Below are 26,254 nucleotides of genomic sequence, written 5' to 3'. Positions count from 1 at the left end.
CATAACCAGAATACACAGGTCCAAGAATCAAGGGGAAGAAGTAGGAGTGGCTACTCTATTATACCTATTAACTCAACTGAAGAATTTTTGCTTCCCATCCTGGCAACTTTGAGCTCTAATGGTTTGGAGCATTTTGGTCTCCACAAGGTTATTGGTTCCACCAGGTGACACAACAATGGTTCCACTCTACTGTAAGATGAGGCTACCACCTGGCCATTTTGGGCTCCTTACTTATGCTACTGAACCAATAGGCAAAAAGGGGGCGAGGTTACCTGTGGTTGGAGTGGTCAATCCTGAATGCCAAGGGGATATCATGTTGCCATACCCAAATGGAGGCAAGGTGGACTATGTACGGAACCCAGGATATTCTGAGGCACCTCTTGGTATTTCCAATAATAAAGGTTAATGGAAAACTATAGCAATCAAAAAGAGGGAGAATGCCTAAGGACTCAGACTCCTTGGGAATGAAGGTTTGGGTCATTCCACACTTACTGCCCTGGGTAAGGGCAATACAGAATGTCTAGTTGAAGAAGGAAGCCATAGATATCAACTATAACCTCACAACCAATTACAGAAACAAATACTAAAAAAAAAAAAAAAAAGTCATAAACATCTCTTTCCTCTTGAACCCTTTCCATTTCATCTGGCAATAAGTTCATTTTATTTAAATCTTTAAATAAATTAAATATTTATTTAATCTTTTTTTAGGGCTGTGCCTGTGGCATATGGAAGTTCCCAAGCTAGGGGTTGAACTGGAGCTGCAGCTGCTGGCCTACACCACAGTCACAGCAATGCCAGATCCCCAACCTACTAAGCGAGGCCAGGGATCAAACCCTCATCCTCATGGATGCTAGTCGGGTTTATTAGCCACTGAGCCATGACAGGAACTCCAACACTTTACTTTTTAAAGAGTAGTTTTAGGTTCACAGTAAAATTGAGAGGAAGGTACACAGATTTCCCATACACTCGGTGCACAGCCTCCCCCACAGTTTGTTACAATCGATGAACCTGCACTGACACATCATTATCACTAAAAGTCCATAGCTGAGGGTTCAGTGTTGCTGTTGTACATTCCATGGGCTTAGACAAATGTATAATGCTATGTACCCACTATTATCGTTTCATAGAGTAGTTTTCACACTGCCCTCAAAATCCTCCACATTCTGTCTAGTCACCTTTTATTTTCAATCCAAGGTAAAATAACAACCACAAAATCCAAAAAAAAAGTTTAGCAAGTCTCAAAAGGAATAGGAACCCAAGCAGCTTTAGTTCATGGATTTAATGTCACTCAGCTACAGGGAGTCCCAATTTCTTTCTTTCAACTCAAAGTTCAAAACTCTTGGGGGAGAAAAGTCTGGCCAGCCTAGTTTGGGCCAGGTGTGCACCCCTGGAGCAATCAGCTATGGCCTTGAGAGGCAGAGTGAGGGGTAGAGATGCAGCTACTATGGGTAGTGATAGAATTGGGAAAACTTCCAGAGAGGATAAAATCCACTGAGCTGGGCAGCTCCACAGGCATGTCTACCACACTCATGTTATTGTGGAGAGGTCCAGAACTGATTTGGGTTATGTTTACCCGTATTTGGTTCGTTTTCAAAACCGTCACACTAACATATGATTTCATTTTTCCTTAAAACTTATCTATATAATAACAGGTAGCTTTGAAAGACAGACATAAATATGTTAACTGTGGTTATCTTTAGGTAGTGAGTTTATGACTGAAATGCTTTTTCTTCTTTTGCAGCTGTGTTTTGCTACAAAGAACATAGAGCATTGATGATTACAGACGATTATGATTAGAGGAAAACACCTTTCCCATCTCCTCTGGCTTCATGAAAAGGCTTTTCTCCCAAATATTTCTGGTCTCTCTCCAACCGTTAATCATATTACTTGGGAAAGGAAGGATGACTCATTTGAACAGTAAATTTGGGAAGAATAAATGAGGCATGCTCAACACAGCTCCACCCTAGGGTTTGCACAGAGAACCCTAAATTCTCTGGTTTCATTCATGCTGCCCTGGTGCCTGGAACAGGTGAAGCAGTGAGTCTAATTCTAGAGTTCAATTAGCAAACTTGTTTGGCTTGCACACTCTAATGCAAAGCCTCCCGCAAGGCCCTTATCACTCATAAGGGTGACTTTTAGGACCCTATGCAATTCGAGTTGTTTCCCAACATTCAGAAGATAAGCAAGAAAAAGAAGGTATTTAATGGGCTTCCTCAAAGGTTTCAGTCCAAACCTATTTTCAAAATCCTTTTATATCCATTTTTAAAGGAGGAAACAGGTGACATTTCCTTAATTACCATTACTTTTTCTGTTGCTTAATTTTGCCTTTCTTGCTATATTTGGATCTATAATTTATTAATTCATTATCTGCTTTACTTTCATATTCTGATAGTGAAATGTTGAAGCCTCACAGAAGTTAAAACTGGGGGGAAAAAAAAAAGCCAATGTCACCTAATCCAGTGTATTAATTGCAGAGAGGTTGAGACCAAGTGGCAAAACCAAGTCTTAGTACCTGAATTTCTTGTCTCCAGTGTTCTTTTACATGTATTATGACACTTCTCAAGTACAATTCTGTTTTTACTTTAGCCATTTCTGCCAGCTTTTCTATTATAATCACTCACTCTTCAACAAATTCCACCAACACATGTCTCCCATGTTCCTTCTGTATGACAAATTGCAAACTTGGCCAGTTTTTCTTTGGCTTCTGCTCCAAAATCAACTTTATCTAATGCTGTGACTGGACCATCCTGCTTTTCTTATATGCTTGGTCATGGGAGGTTGGTTTGTTCTTTAGGAAGCCTAAGTCAGTATTTTATAGGCAACAGATTGTTGAATTTTGCTTTTTAAAAAACCACTACACTTTTTGTTGATAAAGTGTCTCTTTACATACACATTAGAAACAATGCACTTGTGCTATACTCAATTATCCTATAAGTTTATTGTCATTGCTAGTCTTTCTCTTTTTTTTTTTAACAGCAGATGTAAAATTCTGTACTTAACCTAAGCTGTCTATTCTCCTTTTCCAAAACACTTTTAAATCTTATTTTCCTCACACATGGTTTTGTATTATATTTTGTCACATACTCATACATATTTCTTTAATTTTAAGATTCACAAACTGATATGTAAATGCCTACCAAAATACATAGAATAAAAAGCAGAAATTCCTTTTTATTCCCCCCAAATACCACATCCCTCCACAGACGTAAGAATTTTGCAACAGTTTGATAGGTATCCGTTCATACCTTCTCCAGTACCTGCAATTTGCTTTTTTTCCTACTGATTTCCCTAACCTGAAAACATCACTGTATTTTAATAATTACTCTCGTTAATGTTGACTTATGAATTAAGAAGTTTATAAACTCTGTTGTGATACGAAACTTCTACCACTAGGTTTGTGTTCCTTTGCTTATCTTCCTTCTCACTTTGTTCTACCTTGGGAAAATCTGAAATCTCTTATGAAATTCCACATGGAAACTCTGCAATTTGTATCATGGTCTAAAGCTAAGCTGTCAGTGCAGCCGTCCCTAGCCACATGTCCCTATTTAAATTTAAGTTAAAAGTAACTAACTCAAGTCTCTCGGATTCACCTGCCCCATATCAAAGTCTCCACAGCCACATGGCTACTGTGACCAGTGGCTGCTGTAGACAGGCAGCACACATTTGGAACATCATCACTGCAGAAAGTTATTCTGGATAGTGCTAAAGATCTAGTTAATTTTATTTATCTATACAAAGCCCTTTGATCAGGTTCTCTCAAGGTTCTATTATTTTTTGTAGGTGCTTTCAAAATGTCTCCATCTATAAGAAATTGTATGGTCTGTTATTAAGAGCCTAATGCTTTCTCTTAGCTTCACGAAAAAAAAATTTTTTTTTTTAATTTTCCAAGTCCAAGGTTCCAAGTTGTTTTACTACTATATTTTAAGATCTTATCAGAGTTCCCAATGTGGTGCAACGGGATTGGCGGCGTCTCTGCAGTGCCAGGGTGCAGGTTCAACCCCTAACCCAGCACAGTGCGGTTAAAGGATCCAGAGGCTCAAGGAATTCCTGACTTTCTTGACGCTTTATGTACCACCTATTTCTCCTCACCGTGGCCTCCTTCCTGCCCTGAACTGCGTCCACTGATGTTTTTAGTTCTCTTTTAATGAGAAACCTCAGCATATGCCTTTCTACAGTCACCACCTACCCTTTCTGAGTTGTATATCAATTTGCTTCCATTTGCTTGAATTGTCAAGCAGTGAGGCCTGTGTGGGTGGACTCCTGTTTCCCAGTCTCCCTCTTCCCTTCTAATGTTGTGACACATTAATTACACCCAAGTTCTGTTTCTCTCTGGTTTTCACATTGTTTCTGGAGCAGGTTTGTCTGGGTTTGTTGTCATTCCTATTGGTGTTAGATCCTTCTACTATGACTTGCTCAGCTAGCTTTTCAGAAGTCTCTTTTAGAAGTCTGTTTTCTCAAAGCAAGTCTTCAGAATAAAGGTAGTTTAAAACGTGCATAGAGTTTGTGTTGCGAAAGTTCCTTTTTAAAGTTATTGAGAAATCAGCATGTTTCCACAAGGAGAAAAAAATATGACAGGGGGTGGGTATGTTTCCAGATGAGTTCAGAAAAGCAAACTTAACATACGACTAAAAGTATACGACTATATTACTAACACCACAGAACCCAAGCACCTAGTACCTGTGTGGGAAAAAAATTCTCCAGTATTTGAGGCAAAAAGATAAAAACTGGCAGGGAGGCAGGATGGGAGCTGCCTTCTTTTTTTTTTTTTCCTTTGGTATATGGAAGTTCCCAGGCAAAGGGTCGAATCAGAGCTGCAGCTGCTGGCCTCCACTACAGCCACAGCAACGCAGGATGAAAGTGGCATCTGTGACTTACACCACAGCTCTCAGCAATGCTGGATCCTTAACCCACTGAGCAAGACCAGGGATGGAACCTGCATCCTCATGGATACTAGTTGCGAACTCCTGGACACTCCAAGTTCTTAAGATCTTGCTATATTTTAGAGAAATATCCAAAATCAGTTTCCTAAATATTTCATTAAAGGATCTGAAGAGAGTTGTGAGGTGAGGAATGAGTCAAACCAGACTCTTCACTGCTTCTCCAGAACCAGTTCTGCCGTTTCAGACCCAGCCCTAAATCAATTCTAGGAAAAGATAACAAATGAAACTTTCTTTCTTTCTGTAGATAAGAGGATTCCAAACATCACAAGAACTTGGAAAAGAATGAGAAGGAAAGGGAGTGCCTGTGATCCATTAGATAATCCAAGATTCATAGCAGCAGGTAAGAGACAGAGTAATGCACACAGGTTGAAGATGGGCTGTATCAGTCTCAACAAGTAGTGTCTTTGCAGAGCAGTCCTTAAGCTGCTGACACCCTCACTATCAAGCACAGAGGCACATTCCAATTACATGTATTTGAAAGTGTTTTCCCTATAATTATAATCTTATGCTAACTAAATATATTTAGAAATCCAACTTCTCTTAGAAATAATTTTATAGTGGCATAATGTCAGTCTACTAATTTCTAATCTTTAGGTCAACTCTTAACAAAGCTGGAAAGATGAGTCTGTCTTTACTCATGAATATCATGGACCCCCCAAAAAAGAATGAACTAAAAAGAAAAACTTATCCACAGCTCATTACAGATTAATAGCATAAAAAAAAGAGAGAGATAATTCACGTATCACAAAAATCACTTATTTAAAGTGCTCAATTCAGTGATTTTTAGTTATGCTCCCAAGGTTGTACAACCACACCAGCATCCAATTCAAGAACATCTTTGTCACCTTAAAAAGAAATCCTGTACCCATTAGCAGTCACTCCCCATTCTTTCTTCCCCACAACCCCTGGCAACCATTAATCTACTTTCTATCTCTGAATTTGCTTATTCTGATATTTCATACAAATGAAATCAAACAACACGTGGCTTTCTGTTCCTGGCTTCTTTCATAAAGCATGTTTCCAAGATTCATCCACGCTAGAACAAGTACCAGTAATTCATTCATTTTACGGTGTAGAGATATATAGTTTATCTATCTATGAATGGTATTTTAAAAATATGCTTTCGCTACCTACATTAATTAGCTCTCAGGATCACTCAAGATCCAACTCAGGACACGCTATTTATTCACACCCTGATCTGCTGGCCCACAAAGTTATCAGTATTTTACTTCCTATCAATTTATAAATCATCTCATAGGTTATCATCTTCACTGTACTGCATTTCAATACTTTGGAAAATATTTCTTGGGATTGCTGCCTAGCACCACTTTTCTAGAAGTTGTCCCTTCCCTCCAATGTTTACACAGGTAATGTGACCCTGCTCTTATCTATAGGTTACTGGTCCAGGAACAGGCACCTGACTCAAGCTGGACAAATGAGCCTCTTCACCAGGAATATGGAAACAGAAATAAAGAATGTTTTTAATTAGCTGCTCTGCTCACTGCAGGAACTACAATCTTAGGAGTATTCTGTACCACTGTCTGCCATGTGGACTAAGAAACCAAAATACCCCATTCTGTAAGAGAAGAATCAGAGAAATAGAGAGAGCATAGTAGAGATAAGAGAAAGAGCAAGTACTCCAGGGTTCCCTATGGTGCTCCAGTTCTGGATTCCAGGCTGTTCCTAAGGCCCAGAAGTGACCCTACCTTTGGATTCCATGGGACATACTATATACTTATAATAAATTCCCCTCACAGTTTAAGTCAGTTAAGGAGATTTTTATAATTTCCAGCCAAGAGTCCTAGGATAAGATATATAACCTTAATATCTACCCAATAGGATTTTAATATCTTTATTAGCAAGGGCTCAACCTCCACAGCACCCATTACAGAGACTCAAACACATACTTATTTAATTATCATCTGTGGAATATTTTGAAAAATTATCTATAAAAAATACTCAAGACACTCTTGGATGAGTATGTGGAAGAAGTTAGGATTTCTAGTTTATTAAAAAGCTGTATTATTGTAGCATCACAAACTCAATATATCTGTACACCCATTTTGCAAAAGGATCATTTCAATTCCTCAGAAACTAAATTATCTTCATGTGTTACACTATGGCATGTCCACTTACACTTGCTTAGTGAATGTTTTTAATTTTTTTTAAGAGCAAAGTGTTATATTTCCATAAGAAGATCGAACTTTCTTGAGAACAAGAATCTTTCTTTTTAAAGCAAACTCCCGCAGAACCTACTAAACAATAACCAGTAAGACCATTCTTCAGGATATTCAGACAGAGATATGTGACTAGCTGACCTCCCTGGACTCATTTTTCCCTCCTATAAACAAGGTTTATCATCAAGCACTAATAACTCCCACAAGGACAACCAACCGATCCGCGGTGAAACAATACTAAGCACATATAAGTATTATACCATGTAGGTTAGCCAAGGCAATAAAACATTCCTTAACAGACAGCTCAGGAAATGCAGTTCTAGTACATCTCCTCTCTCGTCCCAGGTTGAGGGATCCGCCACCATCACTACTATCTGCAAAGCTAATTCCCTGCATATTCTGTGGAGTCCTCATTCATTTTTGCAAAGTTCTTTTCCCAAAAATCAATCCAGGTTTTGTCACCTAATTGGTTCTTAATGGGGATAATAGAGATAAAACCAAAACTCCAAAACATTTTCTTAAAGGCCTAGTAGAAATTCTATAGGGAAAAATGGGCTCATCCCTCCAAGTCCAAGATTTGGTTCTTGAGTGGATTTTGGATCACACTATTTAATGTCATTACCTTCCCTAAGATATCCTTAAATTTTAAAAATTATCCCTCTAATATCACCAAGTCTTACAGAGACAGAATCCCCTTCAAATTATTAAATTATGCCAAGCACTGAGGCAGTTTCTGATGGTCTTGACCCCAAACTCGCTTTGCTATAGCTTGACAGAACTGTGTTGGCCAAAGGTCTGAGAGATAAGGGCTACTTATTTATTACTACTCCTTTCAAAAAAAAAAAAAAATTTAAGCCTTTAAATTTAAAGTATGGCCTACATTAGGATTTGCTAAAGTTTCCTCAAACTCAAACTGTTATGGCAGAAAGGGGCTTTACAAATCTACTTTAACCTGGTTATTTTACAAATGAGAAAATGAAGTGGACAAGAGATAAATCATGTCCAAATTCACAAAGTAAGTTGTGCTTAGAATAAAGGCACTCAGACTCCACTCTCCACCTGGAAGCTCATTTCATCATACCATCTGCCTTAAACGTGTAAGTATAGACCGTATTGAAATCTCTGCTTTCTGAGAGAAAAAACACCCCTAAAACTACAACTCTCTGCTTTTAAAAATGAAAAGTGAGAGGGTGAGGTAACACATCTTATTTCATGAACATAAATGGCTTTTTTTTGGCTGCAGCTGTGGCACGCAGAAGTTCCTGGGCCAGGGGTCGAACCCCATGCCACAGCAGTGACAATGCCAGACTCTTAAACCACTGCATCACCATGGAACTCCTAAATGTTTTCTTAACTTGTTCTTCCAAATGTCATGAGGGGCCTGGTCTAGAGGCTAAGTGAAATGACGCTGAATACCAGATCTTTTGTGCAACCTGAAGATTTTTCACCATAATGAACCATGGCAGCTACTGTGTGTGCCCAAAGGAGGAAAGCTATCCCATTCCTCCTTTTCCATTAACGAAGTCTAAATAGTCCCTTGGCAGGAAGGATGGGTATGTGCCCCAGACCTGGCTAATCAAGTATCTCACATCACTGGCAAGAGTGATTGCTTAAAGTAAGGCCACCCAGAATCCTTCTCTGATGCTGAGAAAAATCAGCTCTCTCCTGGTTTCCCACCATGTGGAGAAGGCAATCTGCAGTAGGAGAGCCTAAGACCAACATTCAAAGAGAAATGGAGAGAAAAAATGATGACAGATGGAAAGAGATCTGGCAATGTCAAATCCTTGGTTCTCATTCCTAAGCTGGCTTCTCTGACTTTGTAAGTTAACTCTATAGCTTTTTATCAACTACAGAAGACAGAAAATTCCTTTTTGCTTAAAATAATTTGAAGGGTTTCTGTCACTTGCAACTCAAAAATTCTAATATATACTTAATCCAGGAGGCAGGACTGGATTTATACTTTACTCTTAATGCAGGGAAATTAATAAGCTATTGTTTAAAAAAATTTTTGGAGGCTCTTAGATTTCTTGTATCTATCACTCCTGATACCCTCCATTCACCAATTTTACTGTTTCCATTAATGACTGGCCCCTGGGAATATCTGAGTTTGCTATCACATCCTTAGGATGTCCCTAGAATTTTTTTTTAATCCTAATATAAGCTTGTTTCATTTGATTTCCAATAAAAGTTGAATGGAAAATATATTCCAAGTTAAATGAGATCTTATTTACCTAGAATGTCAAAAAGATAAACCAGGTGTCAACATTACACATAGCATGCTATGAGGCAAGTTTTCAACATTTAAAGCAAATCCAACAGAAACATGGCTATTTCAATATAATTTAGCAGCTTTTCATTTTACAATAGAAATTAGTAACAACAACCAATGTCAGGACCCACCTCCAACAAGGCTCCAGTTTGGAAGAATTTCAAAGGCTTTTCAATGGAATAATAAAGGCTATGATAGCTACCCTTAGCCAGGTATGCTCTGACCAGGCCAACTGCTATAACGAGCCACCTAAGAAAAAGAGCAATCAGGAAAGAAAAAAAAAAGTTAAGTAGGGTTATAACAGAAAGATTGGGCAACAAGAGATATTGCTAATGGTGCTAAAGGAGATATTGCTAGATTTATCAACTATCACCGTCAGATGCCAAGCTGTATATAAGGCACTGAAACATTGCACCATCAAAGCACCCTACCCAGAGGAATTTTTGCAAAAGCACAAGTGGCACCTCACCCATCTGGAGCTAGGCTTTTTGGCAACCTTGCCTGTTGAGAACAAGGCCAAAAAGAAGGGAATAAGCTAAATTGATCCTTGAGCAGTTAGGTGCCAGAAAGTCCAAGACAAGAGGGGGAAAAAAAAAAGAAAACTATTAAAGGAAAAGTTTAAATGGCCTGTGTGGTTAAAGGGTCTGTAATAATAACAAGGTGGCGAGAAGATTTTAAACGATATGAGTATCTCACTGGAACAGACTCATACTTTAAAAATCTATTCTTTTAAAAGACTGAAAATGACATATGAATAAACGGCTATTTTTTAAAAAAAGAACAAAAGGGTTTTTAGCTGAGTTTCCCAAAATCAATTCAGTAAAGAAAGCCAGACCAATATAAAACACAAAACAGGGAAGCATTTAGGCATGACTCTGAACATTACATTTCTGTTCTGTCTTCCAAAGTAAATGTCTCAGGCCTTGTAATTTTTTATTTGTAAGTTTCTTAATGAAATGAATGGGCCTTTATTAATGTATGTCTCTATGAAGGCAGTAATAGATTTACTTATGTGTGTGTACTAGGCAATGGGGTATGCTGTGGTCTGCTATTTCTACAAACTGTCATACGAAGATATCAAACGAAGGTTTGCAAAGCAAGAGATGAATTCCTTCATGGTGTAACCGGTTCAGCACTAGCGCCAAGAAAAAAAGCTTACTTTACTCTCACAACCCCAACTTCTCTTCTTTGCCTGCACCCTATTCTCTATGTCCATGGCTCAGGAATAAGGACTTCTTTTCCTCTTTCCCAATGTACCTTAAAATTCTTCTCCCACACAGTGTTCTCATCAATGCCCTTGATAAATGACAAGAATTTTACATATAAATATAAATACACACACACTCTTGAATATTCTCTTAAACTCACTCTGTAACCATTTGTGTGATACAGAGAACTTGCATCTGTAATATTTTTTATTGGCCTTTAAGAGAAATGTGTTCTAGATCTACATCTCCTACTAACAAGTTCTGTGAGCTCAAACAAGTCAAGCAAGTCACAGTTTCTCTGAGCCTAGGTTGCAATACCGGCTATTTCTAATACTAGCAATAAAGCCTATGATCCTCTCAAGATGTTTTGTGTGTGTGTGAAAAGGTGGTGAAACGCTAAAACATGACATTAGCATTTGTTTTTTTTTTTTAAGTGTGTGCAGGTAATGTATACAGAAATTTGCTTGGTATGAGTAAGAGATACAAAAAACGATCCGCCTTCCAGGGAGGTATTCTGGGTGGAAGGGAAGGTGAGAGGGAAGATTTTCACTGTATGCCCTTGCATATATTTTGAATTTTGCACTTGGCCAATGTATTACCTAGTTTTAAAATAAAACTGGATGGTCATTATACAGTTCTTTCAATTTTGACATTTTTCATAATAAATGTTTAAAAATTTTTACAAATGAATACAATTTAAAAATACATAATAAACAGTCTGATTCTGTGAATCTCCTCACAGAAAATCATGAGATCAAAGAATTGGAGGAACCCTGGAGATCATTTAGCTCAAGTCTTTATACAGATGAAAAAACAGAGGCCAAGAGAAATAAAATTATTTATCCAAAGTCACACAGCTAGTTGGTGCCATAACTAGAACTAAAAACTCGCTGTGACAGGGGACGTACTGAAATGAGAGAGAAACAGTAAAAGGGGTAAAATCGGTTTCCAGAGTCTATTCCCCTCCTTCCCAGTACCACTGCCTTCCAGTGTCTTTCCCACCTCAGTCCATCCCAAAAAGTCTAAACTCATCTAAAGCAGGTCTACTCAAGTCACTGGGCAAAAACTTTGAACTCTTTTCCACCACCTTTCTTTCACATTAAAGCTCAGCCTGGATTTTGAAAACAGCCGCCTCAGTAAATGGTCACTCTGCAGCCAGAGCTCCCTCCACCCACTTTAGGGGGAACGCTAGACATTCGTGAGTTGCCGCCTGGGCTCTCCGCGCTGCAGGATAGCTGGGCACACAGCCCCCCAAACCTTGCCGTGTGGCCAGCCCACCCGTCCTCCCAAGGCCCTACTGACCAGCGCCTGGGAAACCTCTCTATCCCCCAAGAAGCCCCGGAACTCCAGCTCAGGGCACGCCCGGTGGCTGGGAACTTGCTCGGCCCCTGGCCCAGGCAAGAGTCCGGGGCAGGCACTCGGGCGGGTTCAGCCTCGGCTGCCCTTAGCGCCCAGGTGTCTGTACTCGGACATCCGCTACCGGAGACACCCTGCGCGCTGCGGACCGAGCCGCGCCGCTCAGCCTGCCGGCCGCAGAGCCCCCTCCCCGGCCAGGCTCTCTCCCGCCTTCCTGAGCCCCAGCCTCACCCCGCGGTCATCACCACATTGTAGATGACCAGATACGCCGTGGCCAGAGGCCCCGGGCCCTTCTTCTTCCGTGAGCCGCTGGCTTCGCCGGCCCCGGCCCGGCCCCCGCCGGCCCCATTCCCTCTCGTCGCTGCAGTCACCGCCGCTGCCGCCATGTCAAGTGCCGAGAGCCGACTCTCCTCGCGCGAGCACCACCTCCAGGAGTGGGCACTGCGAGTGGGTGGAGGGAGGGATGAGGGAAAGGCGGGGCCGTGGCCGCGGGGCGGGGCCAGGGACAGCGCCCACGACGACCGCCATCTTGGAGGAGGGCAAAGATGCTCCTGGCGTTCCCCGCCCCGCAGCTCTCTTCAGCCACCCCCGCCATCTTGGATCAGGGTAATCGCCCGCTCTTTTGCGCTCCCGGTAATAACCTCAGGGGCCATCTTGGGTTAGGTCAGTGCAGCCTTTGGCCTCCCTTGCGCACGCTGGAAGTTACCGCCTTTTAGCTGCTTGGTGGTCCAGGGTTATTGTCTCCCGTAATTTCCCACTTTAAGTTAGATTAAGAAAATGATGTTTTCATTCTCCTTTCTTGCCTCCTCGCGATAGCCGTATGTTCACCCCTCTGCTTGCGGTTTGAATAACCTGACATTATGGGTCAGGGCTATTGAGGCTGATTTGACTTCCCATCATTCCTAGAAGTCGGCGAGGGGACCGATCCTTCTTAACCTTGTGGCCAGGTTGAAGATAGAGGCTCCGCAGGTTTATTCCCTGGCTTTTTAAAGCTACTTGTGCGGTGCAGAAGGTCAATGAGAAGTATGGTCTCTTTCCCATCCAATTAAAGTCGCCCGTGAGGCCTAGGATCCAGTATCATCCATGAAGGCCTCGAGGGTCCCCCAGTGCGCCTTCCAACCTGAAGCTGCGCGGGCTCGCCCATAGCCAGGTAGGACAAGGGTGAGGTTGGCTAAGGGTGAGTTGCAGAGTGAAGAGAGAGGCTTTCCACACACAGTGACCCAAAATAGTGGGATGTTGGCTTATACGGAAAACCTGTCTGCATACGGAAATTGGGACAGCTTATGGAAACTGCTTCAAGCAGCTGACCCCACTTTCCTGGATCACTGCTTTGTTCTGGGGCCTTGGGGTTGTAAAAGTCTCCTAATCACCGATTTTCACATAGTCAAACAACTCTTTAAATTACTTATTGAGCATATAGTGGTATAAAACACATGTCTATGCTTTCCAGCAAGTATTTATGGAGCATATACAAGGTTGCACCTGGGGTTCATGGCACTAAAAGACTTCAAAAATCCTGGCTCTCTCAGAGGTTATCTAGAGAGAGCCAGATGAAAATAATTATGTATTAGTTGGTGAAGAGTGTTAGCAGTTAGGAGGTTGTTGCGGTAATCCAGGCCCTAGTCATAGTGGTTTGGACCAGAGTGGTCGCAATTGAGGTAATGAAAATGGAAACTAATTCTGGACCTATTTTAGAAGTTGAGCTGACAAGATTTGTTGATATATTGTGGAGTTTGACGTAAAAGACATTATCAGTAAGTTGGAATAATTGAGTTGTAGAAGAATCTATTTTGAAGGTAGAAATTAGGAATTTCGTTTTTATTTGTTGAGTTTGAAATCTATTAGACGTCCAAATGGAAAGGTTGAGTAGACAATTAGATTTAGAGACTGAGGTTCCAGGAAGAAGTGTGGACTAGAAGTATAAATTTGAGCGTCATCGGGGTGGTGATGGTATTTAGAACCATGAGACTGAAATGTAGCAACTAAACAGTTGTCAGGGGAGTTCCCATTATGGCGCAGCAGAAACGAACGAATCTGACTAGGAACCATGAGGCTGCGGGTTCCATCCCTGGCCTCACTTAGTGGGTTAAGGATCTGGCGTTGCTCTGAGCTGTGGTGTAGGTTGCAGATGCGGCTAGTGTCTGGAGTTGCTGTGGCTGTGGTGTCAACAGCTCAGATTAGACCCCTAGCCCGGGAACCTCCATATGCGGCAGGTGTGGCCCTAAAAAAGACAAAAATAAACAAACAGTTGTCAAGGTCTCATCCTTAAAGCCCCACGGATTGTTCAGAGACCTTGTTGCCTGCTTTTTCTGACTTCTTTAAAGAGCAAGTTGGTGTACTCGAGTTGCAGACTGATCAGAGGGAAAAATTTTTGCATAGGAAAGAAGTGAGCCATTTTGCAGAGCAAATCATCGCTCATTTAAAAGCTGCTTCATTCATTTAACTGATTTTTTCCCCCTAATATAACCTACTTAGTGGGAAAGCAGAGGCAGGAATGCATAAAGCTCTGTCTGTTGGAAATCAATTTAAAACTCAGCATATCTTCTTACACCCTTAGGCCCAACTCCAATCTCTTCTCTCCAGTATAGTCACAGCGATCTTTTCCAAATACAAACTTGTTCACGTCTGCTACCTTCCTCCCCACAACCCTCTTAAGATATTGAAATGGCTTTTAATGGTACTTAAGATAAATAGTAAAATTGTAATGTGACTTAGACTAATATGTGTGGTCTTGCCCCTACCTACTTCAGTCTCAGATCACACCATGCTCTCCCTAGACATCCTAGCTTTATCTTAGGTCTTCCAGTGAGTGATGAGCCTTTCTGCCACAGGGACTTTGAACATGTTATTCCCTCTGCCTATGATCTCCATCCTACCTTCCTCCTTATGATCTAAATTCTCCGTCATTTTCCTTGAATTTCTGGAATTATACCCCTTTGTGTGGTCTCAGTGTACTTCCTCTCATGACATAGACCATAGTAATTTTATATTTATTTGTGCGCTTTCTCTCCCCCATTAGACTACAGGCTTTATAAGACAAGAACAGTATTTTCTTGGTGGTAATGATTTGTTTGAATTGTTTGTGTTTTTCACCCTCATTGCCTGACACATTGCTTAACAGTATGATTCAGTCTAGATCAAACATGGTTTCTCTAGCAAAAGTAATTATTTCAGAACTTAGGACTGTCATGACACAAGCAGAGTTCATTAGAGTCCTGTGAAATTGAAAAACTTGAAAAATGATAAGCATTCTTTTTTAAAACCATTGCTGAATTTGCAGGAAAGTAAAGGGTATCTCCAAAGTGGGAACCAGAAATGGAGAGCGGGCTTATGCTGGTAATGGTAAAGAATAGTACATTGAAACTAGAACAATGATCAGTTAGTAAAAGTAAAAGCCAGGATTTCTCTGAAGTAAATGCTGATGCCAGTGCTGGACTGAGAGACTAATCCAGTGAGTTTTCCAGGGCCCTTTTTATTTGGGCACTAATGCCACTGATTTCAAGATATGAATTTGGTGGGGGGGGGTGGTCATGGAACATTTAGGCCATAGAAGTTACCTTCCATGCTAAAGAGATTTGCAGACATGATTAAATCAGGGACCCAGAGATGAGATCTTCTTGGATTATCCGGGTGGGTTCCCTGTAATTTAAAAGGGAGGCAGAGAAAGAATCAAACCAAATGGAGTTAGTCAGAAGGGGTGTGACTACAGAAGAAAGAGTGAGATACGGTGGTCCTGGCTTTGAGGATGGAGGAAGGGGGCTTCCAAAATCTGGAGAGCACAAGGAAATGGATTCTTCTCTAGAGCCTTCAGAAAGAAATGTAGCCCTGCTAACATCTTGGTTTTAGCCCAGTGAGACCTGTATCAGACTGCTGAACTGTAAGTTAATAAAACTGTGTTATTTTAAGCCACTAAGTTCACGGTAGTGAGTTACAGCAGCAATTGAAAACTCATATAGCTAATAGATCCATATTATAACCAGCCAAAAGCATTTCTAGAGAGGAAGTCTTTCATAATGATGAATGGATCTGTTTACCAGGAAAACAACAATTTTAAACATGTATGCATAATTACATGGCCTCTGTGCTGATATCCCAATCTCTGTAGAGAAAAACATGATTGGATGATGTTAAGAAAGACCTAAATAAATGGGGAGATACTACGTTCGTAGGTTGAAAGACAAAAAGCTAAAGACGGCAGTTTTCCCCAAATTAATTTATAAGTTGCATGCAATCTCAATCAGAATTTCACTAAGTTGTTTTTGTTGTTTGTTTGGATTTTTTGTCAAATTTGAGAAGCAGATTGAGATGTTATGTGGACATGTAAAGGTCCAGAAACTGCCAAGATATTAGAAGAACTTGCTCTACAAGATATCAAGGTTTATTATAAATTATAGTAATTAGGACAGCATAGTATTAGCATAGGGGTGGCAGATGGACGGATGGAACAGAATAGAGAGCCTGGGAACAGACCCACACATATATAGTGACGTTATGTATGACAGTAGAGAAAAGATGGACATTCCAAGAAATAATGCTGAATCAAGTAGATATTCATACGGGAAAAAAATTCTCAACTTCATACTATGTGCAAAAATTATTTCTAGACTTAAAATGTGAAAGTCAACATTTAAAACTTTTAGAATTAGTATAGGAGAATATCTTCATGACCTCAAAGTTATGGACAGAATTTTAAAGCAAGATATAAAAAGTACCAACTATAAATGAAAAGATTGCTACATTTGACTGTATCAAAATAAAGGACTTTTGCTGTATCAAAATAAAGGACTTTTAGCATAAAACAAGCCAAAAAAACAGCAAGGTACAGAGTGGGAGAAGATACTTGCCACACATGTAATTAATAAAGGACTAGTCTTTACAACATATGAAAACTTCAGATCTGTAAGAGATAATCGCATTGAAAAAATGGGTAAAAGACTTGAATGGGAACCTTACCAAAGAAAAAGTATAAATGATCAGCAAGTGTATGCAAATTGACATATAAAGTATATCTAACATATAAAGTATAAGCAAAAAGTACCCAACCTCTTATTAATCAGGGAAATGAAAATTATAACCAAAGTGAGATACCATTAGCCATCCTCCAGAATAGGCTGAAATGAAACAATCTGATAACACCAGTTGATGGTGGAGGTGTTGTATGGAGAAACAGAAAGACTCCAGGTGAGTTGGCACATTCATGTTGCAAAACAGTTTGGCATTATCTAGGAAAGTCAAAGCTGCACATACCCCATGACTGTTTTTCTAATGCCAGGTTGATGTCCTTAAAGAGCTCCTAGGATACAAATACCGGAATATTCAAAGCAGTATTGTTAGTTATAATTCCACACTGAATACAACACAACATCTATCTATGGTAGAATAATTAAATAAATTGTGAGATATCTTAAAATGGAATACTTTACAGTAATGTAAATGAACAAATTGCAGCTCTATTTAGTTGTAACATGGAGAAATCTCAAACAATATTGAGTAAAAGAAGTAAGGCACAGGCTGTATACAGTATGATTCACTCATTTCAAGTTCATAATCAGGCTAAATGAAATTATATTGTTTAAGAGATTCATACACAAGTGGTAAAACAAATGAAGAAGAGCAAAAAATTATTATCACAAAAGTCAGGATAGTGGTTACTTGATAGTGGGGAGGGAAGAGTTTATGACCAAGAGGGGACAAGTAGCAGGGATTGGGAGATGGCAGGGGAAGAAGTTAGGGGAGTAATGGAAATACTTTATTTTTTTACCTGAATGGTGGTTATTATAGGTTTTCCCTTAGTGATAATTCGTTAAGATGTATATTTATGTTTTGGGCATTTTTGCTTATACTTTATATGTTAGATATGCTTGATATGCCAAATGCATGTTCATGACATAAAATAAAAATAAGTAGTAATCCCGATAGCAGGAAATATGATGGTCTGCATCAGGATGATCATCGAAGAATCTGCTGTAATTAATCTGGGTATAATAAAGATGTTAAGGGAAGCTGCTGAGGCAAAGCCCTGGTGACCTATAGTGGCTGTATTTGTATCCTATGATCCTCATCCCTCTGACTACAGAAAGGAATGCCTAGATGGATGGTAAGACTATACAACAAAGCAGTGACAAGTTTGTCACACATTCAGGATAGTGGATACTTCTGGACTGGAGCTAGGCACCTGACCCAGGAACAATTGATGGCGAGGCACCTCTCTCCGTCACCTTTTCATCTCTGTAAAAAAGGCATCTTCCATACAAAAAGGTTATGTACTAATTAGATTTCCAGCTTCCTGAACAGTGGAGACTAATACTGGCTAGTTAGGGAGAAAAGGAGTCAGTTGAAAGGACATTGGCTAGCTCACAAAACTGATGGAAAAGCTGAAGAATAAGGCTTGGAACATTGACAGGAGCCAAGGGAAATAATGCATCTAAAAATAAAGACTAAATCAATACACAGGAAGAATCTGGTTGGTATCCAACAACTTCTGTCATCAGCATAGCCACCATTGGACATTGGAGGCTGCCGTTATTGCTTCTCTACCAGTTCTGGAAAGATTCTGAACTGCCATTAACTTCTCTGTGTTATGCTAGAGTCAAGGTCTTAAGTAGGAGTATATAGTTGGAAGTTCCCACACCCAGATTCTAGAGTTAAGGGAGCTGGGAAAGGGGCTATTTGCCCACACGTGGCTTCTTTATTGAAATTCCCTCCAAATAGTCAGTGTGTTTAGATACCGAGTGGCCAAAAATGAAAAACACCTATCACAAGGTATATCAGAAATAAACATATCTGGCCCCTCGAGGAGGAGGAAAGAGTAATGTGACTCAGATCTGTGAAATTCTTTGTGCCGTATTTTAACTATAGGATGAGAGTTTGTGCACAGAGTCATTGACTTGAAAGGCAGCCAGGCCGACTCTTCCTTCTGCCCTGTAGTGCGTCATTCTCTCTTTTTTAGTTTCTCTGCCCTTAATTGGGAATGGGGGCAGGGATGTAACTCTGATCAGCCCTGTGCTACTGGCCAGGCTGTCTTCAATTCAGGAAGGTGGGTATCCACATGTTAGCAGACTTCATGAGTGGCCATGCACCTGAAAACATACCCTTATAGGGCTCTGTGTTAATGGCCAGATGGGAGATGATGGTGAGGTCATTCCCAGCCTTCCTGAATTGACCTAGTTTCATTATCATACAAAAACCTGGAGAAAAGGAGCAGCGGTGGGTGTTAGGATTCAAAGTGTAAGTTCCACTCTAAACTTCAAGTTATCCCATGGAATGGCCAGTGATGTGACCTAACATGAAAAGGTTGTATCACATTATTCTTTTGAGAGTTTGAGTTTGGGGAAACTGAGACCTGAGCTGATGTGGAGAGAGGAGACCCTCTGAGAGACTGTGAGTAGCTGCCTTAGTACTTGATGACTCTGTAACCAGCTTCAGGCCATTCATTTCCTGTTTCTGAACACACCAATGACGATCAGTCATATTTATGAACAAATGATGGTTAAAATAATGAGATAGGATGCCTTCTTTTTTCTTCTTCATAATGTCAGAGATAAAAATAATAACTGTTGGCAAGGCTGTAAGGACATGGGTATTCTTTTTTTATGGCTGCACCCATGGCATATGGAAGTTCTTGAGCCAGGGATTGAATCTGAGCTGCAGCTGAGGCAACATCAGATGAACCCACTGTACAGGCCCAGGGGTCAAACCCATACCTCTGCAGTGACCTGAGCCACTGCAGTTGGTTTCTTAACCCACTGCAACACGGGAGCTCCAGGACATGGGTAATCTTAAACTTTGCTACTGAACGTGTAGGCTGATAGATACACTGTCTGGAAGGCAGCTTGGCAATACATACTAAACCTTCAAACTATGAATGTCCTTTGACCCAACAGTTACACTTCTTTGGACTTTATCTTCAGGAATTTAGGATGTGAAAAAAGATTTAGTTACAAATGCTCATCACAATGCTATTATAATATCAAACAGTTATAAACAGTCTAAGGGTCCAGCAGTACAGATTGGTTAAATTATGATAGAGGTTTAAAACAGTAAAGCATTCAGACATGAAAAATGATTTTGCAGAAGCTTAAAATGTGTGTGTGTACTTGTAATAGTACAAGCATGAGAGAAATTGTAAGCAAAGAACAAATGTGGTAAAACGATGTCACTATTAAGTCAGAAACCATGAAAGATCTGATTTTTTTTTTTTTGTACTTGCAAGCTAACATGGTAGTCTGCCACACACACATGCACACACGTACGCACACATGTTTTTCATATATATTTTTCTTTTAGGGGTCAGCAGCAGCAAGGGGCCCCCCAGATTTTCATCCCTGGAGACCATTAGTGCCAATTCTTGGAGCCTTCCTCCCAAAGAACAGCCTCAAGGCATTGCTCTCTCTTCTTGAACCAACCCAAGTGTCAGTACCCTGTGGTGAGGGAACTGGCCTCTCCACCCAAGTCCCTCAGTGGGAAACACACATGGGCTGGAGTTTGGTCCAGGTGGGTGGAGTTTAGGGTTTCTTAGGAAGGAAAGCAGGGCAGAGCTTGATCCTTCAGGGTACATTTTGTGACTTAAGGTATGTGTGTGGTGGTTAGTCTGGGGCAAGATGGAGGGGCAAGAAGAGAATGTGTATATGTATATGTTTATATGTATATAATGTACATGTTACTTATGTATATATATATTATTATATGTATATTTAAACAACAAGCCCTCTGAGTCAGAAACAAAAACAGTTTATCATTTGTGACAAAAGCAGCAGCCAGAACAACAGCTTATATTGGTTCCCAAGTCCCATCCACACAGGTCAACAAAGTGGGGGCCATACGGTACCTGCATTTGCAGGAGGGTGTATTTCAAGAGAGGAATCCTGAAATTAGGAAACTCTGATCTTATATATGGCTGCTAATGACCTGCCCATCCTGCCCTCCAAAAAGAGGGAAACTTCATCTTTATTCTAGAATGTAAGCCAGTCTTCTTTAAGAGGGGAAGGAAAGGTCTTTATCTTTACTATTCCGAACTATCTCTGGGGAGAGAAACACGTCTAAGCTTTACTATGCAGAAATATCTCTCTTTTTTTCCTCTGGGGGAGGAAAAAAATCTTTTATCCTGTACCCTCTTGGTCTCAGTGTTTGGGACCCTGTGAATTGAACTGAGAAAAGATTAACAGGAGAAAAAAGGCTTATTTCATATACATACGGGGGCATCACAGAAATAAAATGAAAACCCCAAAGAGGTAGTCAAATAGTATTATATACTGTTTTAACGAAGAGCAATAAATTTGTGGAGAAGTGACAAAACAAAAGAAAAGGCATTTAGGTTTTTATGGGCAGTAAATTTTGGTATGGGAAACACGTGGTGAAAACTAATAGAAGATAAAGTTTATTTTTAGTAAAGTTTGTTATGTAGCTGCCATCTCTGGCCTGACATAAGTTTAGCGTCCTGTCTGGTGATTAAGAGTTATTCTCCTCTTCCTTGTGTATGAGAGAGGAGACACATTAACAAAGGGAAATTTATGCCATGCTTTTAGGCAAAAAGGAGGATAGAGAGCTTTTCTGCATCTGCTGTTTTTTTACTTGCCTTCAGCTCAAAATAGTCTGTATGTCAAATTGGGGTATTTTGGGGTGGTACATTCTGATCCCCTTCAACTCCTTATACAAATATTCTTGACTTGATTGTAAATGCCATTGATCAGAAGACTCTGTGCTGAAAAGTGAGATGTTCAGAGTGAATCATTCCCCCTACAATATTCTACATGAAGGGTTTAAAGGTGTTTACTGAACTATTCATATCAAACATTCTCCAAATTTGAGAAAAATTAAAACAAAATTTGGGGAAATAATAATGCAGAGATGCATTTGATGTGGAAATTGTTTAGAATATATTAAGTAGAAATAATACATCATGTGTAGTAGGATCTCATTTTATAAAAAGTATATTTGTCTATAAAAAAAATCTGAAAGGAGATTTACCAATATATTTTTTTACATTTTAAAAATTATAGTTGATTTACAATGTTAGTCAATTTCTGCTATAAAGCAAAGTGACCCAGTCATACATACCATTATATTATTAGTGTTTATCTCTGGTTGAGTAAGGGCATTTGCTTCATTTTTTAAAAAAATTTATATGTATTTTACTTTTTTTCCAATGAGTGGCTTTTTTTTTTTCTTCTTCTTCTTCTTCTTTTTAGGGCCGCACCCGCGGGATATGGAGGTTCTCAGGCTAGGAGTCAAATTGGACCTGTAGCAGCTGGCCTATGCCATAGCCACAGCCATGCCAGATCGGAGCTGCGGCTGTGACCTACATCACAGATCACAGCAATGCCAGATCCTTAACCCACTGAGCAAGGCCAGGGGTGGAGCCTGCATCCTCATGGATGCTAGTCAGATTTGTGAACTGCTGAGCCACTATGGGAACTCCTCCAATCAGTGGTTTTTTGAGTAAATTTTTTATTTAACTTTATCAAAAATGAGTCCCTTTTTGTCTTTGTCTTTTTAAAAAAAATCGTATTGGTGTATTGGAGTTCCCACTGTGGTGCAACAGGATCAGCAGCATCTCTGTAGCACCAGGACACAGGTTTGATGTACAGTCCATCACAGTGAGTTAAAGGATCCAGCATTGTTGCAACTGTTGCTTAGGTCACAACTGTGGTTCAGATCTGATCTCTGGCTTGGAGATTCCCTATGTTGCAAGGCAGACAAATAACAAACAAAAATTTTATTGGCATATAATTGATTTACAATCTTGTATTAGCTTCAGATGAATCAGTTATACATATACACATATCCATTCTTTTTAATTGCTTTTCCTATATAGGCCATCACAGAGTATTGAGATTTCCCTGTGTTATGCAGTAGGTTCTTAGTACTTAGCAGTTTTGTACACAGCGGTGTGTGTGTGCCAATCCCAACCTCCCAATTTATCCCTCCACCATCCCCCATATTTCCCCTTTGGTAACCATAAATTTCGTTTCAAAATCTTTGAGTCTGTTTCTGTTTTGAGAAGTTCCTTTGTATCATTTTTATTAGATACTACATATTAGTGACCTCATATGACATTTGTCTTTCTCTTTGTCTAGGTCCATCCACGTTGCTGCAGATGGCATTATTTTGTTCTTTTTTATGGCCTAGTAACATTCTGTTGTATCTAAGTACCACAACTTTTTAATCCATTCCTCTGTTGATGGACATTAGGTTGCTTCCATGTCTTGACTATTGTAAACAATGCTGCTATGAACATTGTGGTGCTTGTGTCTTTTTGAATTAGAGTTTTTCTCCAGACATATGCCCAGGAGTGGGATTGCCGGATCATATGGTAGTTCTATTTAATTTTTTTAAGAAACCTCCATACTGTACTCCTTAGTGATTGCATCAATTTGTATTCCCATCAACAGTGTAGGAGGGTTCCCTTTTCTCTACACCCTCTATAGCATTTATTGTAGACTTTTTTTTTTTTGTCTTTTTGCCTTTTCTAGGGCTGTTACCATGGCATATGGAGGTTCCCAGACTAGGGGTCTAATTGGGGCTGTAGCCACCGGCCTATGCCAGAGCCACAGCAATGTGGGATCCGAGCCACGTCTGCAACCTACACCACAGCTCACTGCAACACCGGATCCTTAACCACCGAGCAAGGCCAAGGATCAAACCCAAAACCTCATGGTTCCTAGTCGGATTTGTTAACCACTACACCACGACAGGAAATCCTATTGTAGACTTTTTGATGATGGCCATTTTGACTGGTGTGAGATGAGACCTCGTTATAGTTTTAATTTGCATTTCTCTAATAGTGATGTTGAGCATCTTTTCATGTGCTCTTTTGCCATCTATATGTCTTCCTGGGAGAAATATCTATTTAGATGTTCTCATTTTTTGATTCAGTTGTTTCCTTTTTTGATATAAAGCTGTATAAAGTATATTTTTGAAATTAATCCCTTGTTGGTTGCTTCATTTGCAAAGTTTTTCTCCCATTCTGTGGGTTGTCTCTTTGGGGTTTTTTGTTTTTTTTATGGTTTCCTTTGCTGTGCAAAATCTTTTAAGTTTACTTAGCTCCCATTTGTTTATTTTTTTTTTTATTTTCATTACTCTGGGAGGTGGATACAAAAAAGTATTGCTGCTGTTTATGTCACAGGAGTGTTCTGCCTATATTTTCCTCTAAGAGTTTTATATATCTGGCCTTACATTTAGGTCTTTAATCCATTTTGAGTTTATTTTTGTGCATGGTGTAGGAGACTGTTCTAATTTTATTATTTTATGTATAGCAGTCCAGTTTTCCCAGCACCACTTATTGAAGAGGCTCTCTTTTCTCCACTGTATGCTCTTGCCTCTTTTGTCTTAGATTAATCGACCATAGATGTGTGGGTTTATTTCTGGGCTTTCTATCCTATTCCACTGATGTTTATTTCTGTTGTTGTGCCAGTACCATACTGTTTTGATAACTGCTTTCTAATATACCATGAAGTCAGGGAGCCTGATTCCTCCAGCCCTGTTTTTCTTTTTCAAGATTGCTTTGGCGATTCGGGGTCTGTTTCTGTCACCTGTGATTTCCTCCATCAATGTCTTACAGTTTTTGGAGTACAGATCTTTTGGGTCTTTTGCCTCTTTAGGTAGGTTTATTCCTATGTACTTTATTCTTTTTGATGTGAAGGTAAATGGGATTGTTTCCTTAATTTCTCTTTCTAATCTTTGTACTGTATAGAAATGCAAGAGATTTCTATGTATTAATTTTGTGTCCTGCAATTTTACTGAATTCATTGATGAGCTCTAGTGGTTTTCTGGTACCATCTTTAAGATTTTCTATGTGTAGTATCATGTCATGTCTTAGGCAAACAGTGACAGTATTACTTCTTCTTTTCCAATTGGTATTCTTTTTATTTCTTTTTCTTTTCTGATTCCTATGGCAAGGACTTCCAAATCTATGTTGCATAAAAGTGATGACAGTAGACATCTTTTATCTTGTTCCTGATCTTATTTGAAATGCTTTTGGATTTTTACCATTGAGAATGATGTTAGCTGTGAGTTTGTTATATATGGCCTTTATTATGTTGAGGAGGTTCTCTCTCTACTCACTTTCTGGAGAGCTTTTTTAATCAAAAATGGGTGTTGAATTTTGTCAGGAGCTTTTTCTGTATCCGGATGACCATATGATTTTTATTCAGTTTGTTAATGTCAAATCAAATTTTTATTCAGTTTGATTTGAGGATATTGAACAATCCTTGCATCCCTGGGATAAACCCCATTTGATCATGGCGTATGATCCTTTTAATGTATTGTTGGATTTGGTTTGCTAATATTTGGGGGATTTTTGGCGTCTATATTCATCAGTGTTATTGGTCTGTAATTTTCTTTTTTTGTGGTCTTTGGTTTTGGTATCAGGGTGATGGTGGCCTCATAGAATGAGCTTGGGAGTGTTTCTTCCTCTGAAATTTATCTCTTCAAAGAACCAGCATTTAGTTTCATTGATCTTTTCTGTTTTCTTCATGTCTATCTCATTTATTTCTGCTCTGATCTTTATGATTTCTTTCCTTCTACCAACTTTGGGTTTTGTTTGTTCTTCTTTCTCTAGTTGCTTTAGGTGTAAATTTATGTTGTTCATTTGGGATTTTTCTTTTCCTGAGGTGAGATTATATTGCTATAAAACTTCCCTCTTAAATGACATAATGCCATTTGCAGCAACATGGATGGAACTAGAGAATCTCATACTGAGTGAAATGAGCCAGAAAGACAAAGACAACTACCATATGATATCACTTATAACTGGAATCTAATATCCAGCACAAACGAACATCTCCTCAGAAAAGAAAATCATGGTCTTGGAGAAGAGACTTGTGGCTGCCTGATGGGAGGGGGAGGGAGTGGGAGGGATCGGGAGCTTGGGCTTATCAGACACAACTTAGAATAGATTTACAAGGAGATCCTGCTGAATAGCATTGAGAACTTTGTCTAAATACTCACGTTGCAACAGAAGAAAGGGTGGGGGAAAAATGTAATGTATACATGTAAGGATAACCTGACCCCCTTGCTGTACAGTGGGAAAATTAAAAAAAATTATAAAAAAAAATAAATAAAAAAGAATGGATATGTGTATACATATAACTGAATCACTTTGTTATACAGCAGAAATTATCACAACATTGTAAATCAATTATATGTCAATAAAACTTTTAAAAAATCACTGTAAAAAAAAAAAAAACGAAAAAACTTCTCTCTTAGAACTACTTTTGCTGCATCCCATACGTTTGGGATCATTGTGTCTTCATTGTCATTTGTCTCTAGATACTTTTTTTTTTTTTTTTGGTCTTTTGTTGTTGT

The 26,254-nt window shown here is 39.5% G+C and overlaps 1 protein-coding gene and 1 long non-coding RNA gene across 4 annotated transcripts in view; one reads left to right on the top strand and one right to left on the bottom strand.

The window, feature by feature from the left end:
- The window catches only part of HACD2 (3-hydroxyacyl-CoA dehydratase 2), a 98,651-nt gene extending 86,248 nt beyond the window's left edge, over positions 1-12,403 (bottom strand). The window contains exons 1-2 of the mRNA XM_047790614.1: positions 12,182-12,403; positions 9,518-9,635 (exon numbers count right to left, since the gene is read on the bottom strand). Coding sequence (XP_047646570.1) covers positions 9,518-9,635; positions 12,182-12,336 — 273 coding nt within the window. The 5' untranslated portion in view covers positions 12,337-12,403. The remainder of the gene's footprint in view (positions 1-9,517; positions 9,636-12,181) is intronic.
- A 68-nt stretch (positions 12,404-12,471) lies between these two features.
- LOC125132844 (uncharacterized) overlaps positions 12,472-26,254 on the top strand; it is a 31,791-nt gene continuing 18,008 nt past the window's right edge. Inside the window, exon 1 of one of the 3 annotated variants that reach the window (XR_007136334.1) lies at positions 12,472-12,556. This is a non-coding gene — a long non-coding RNA (uncharacterized LOC125132844). Of the gene's footprint in view, positions 12,584-12,608; positions 13,101-26,254 lie in introns of those variants that run through there. The other 2 variants (XR_007136335.1, XR_007136336.1) reach the window with 2 other exon arrangements.

This window comes from Phacochoerus africanus, chromosome 1, assembly GCF_016906955.1.
Source record: "Phacochoerus africanus isolate WHEZ1 chromosome 1, ROS_Pafr_v1, whole genome shotgun sequence".
Taxonomy (NCBI): Eukaryota; Metazoa; Chordata; class Mammalia; order Artiodactyla; family Suidae; genus Phacochoerus; species Phacochoerus africanus.
The sequence above is the reverse complement of the archived record's forward strand: the minus strand, read 5'-3'. Positions and strand labels throughout refer to the sequence as shown.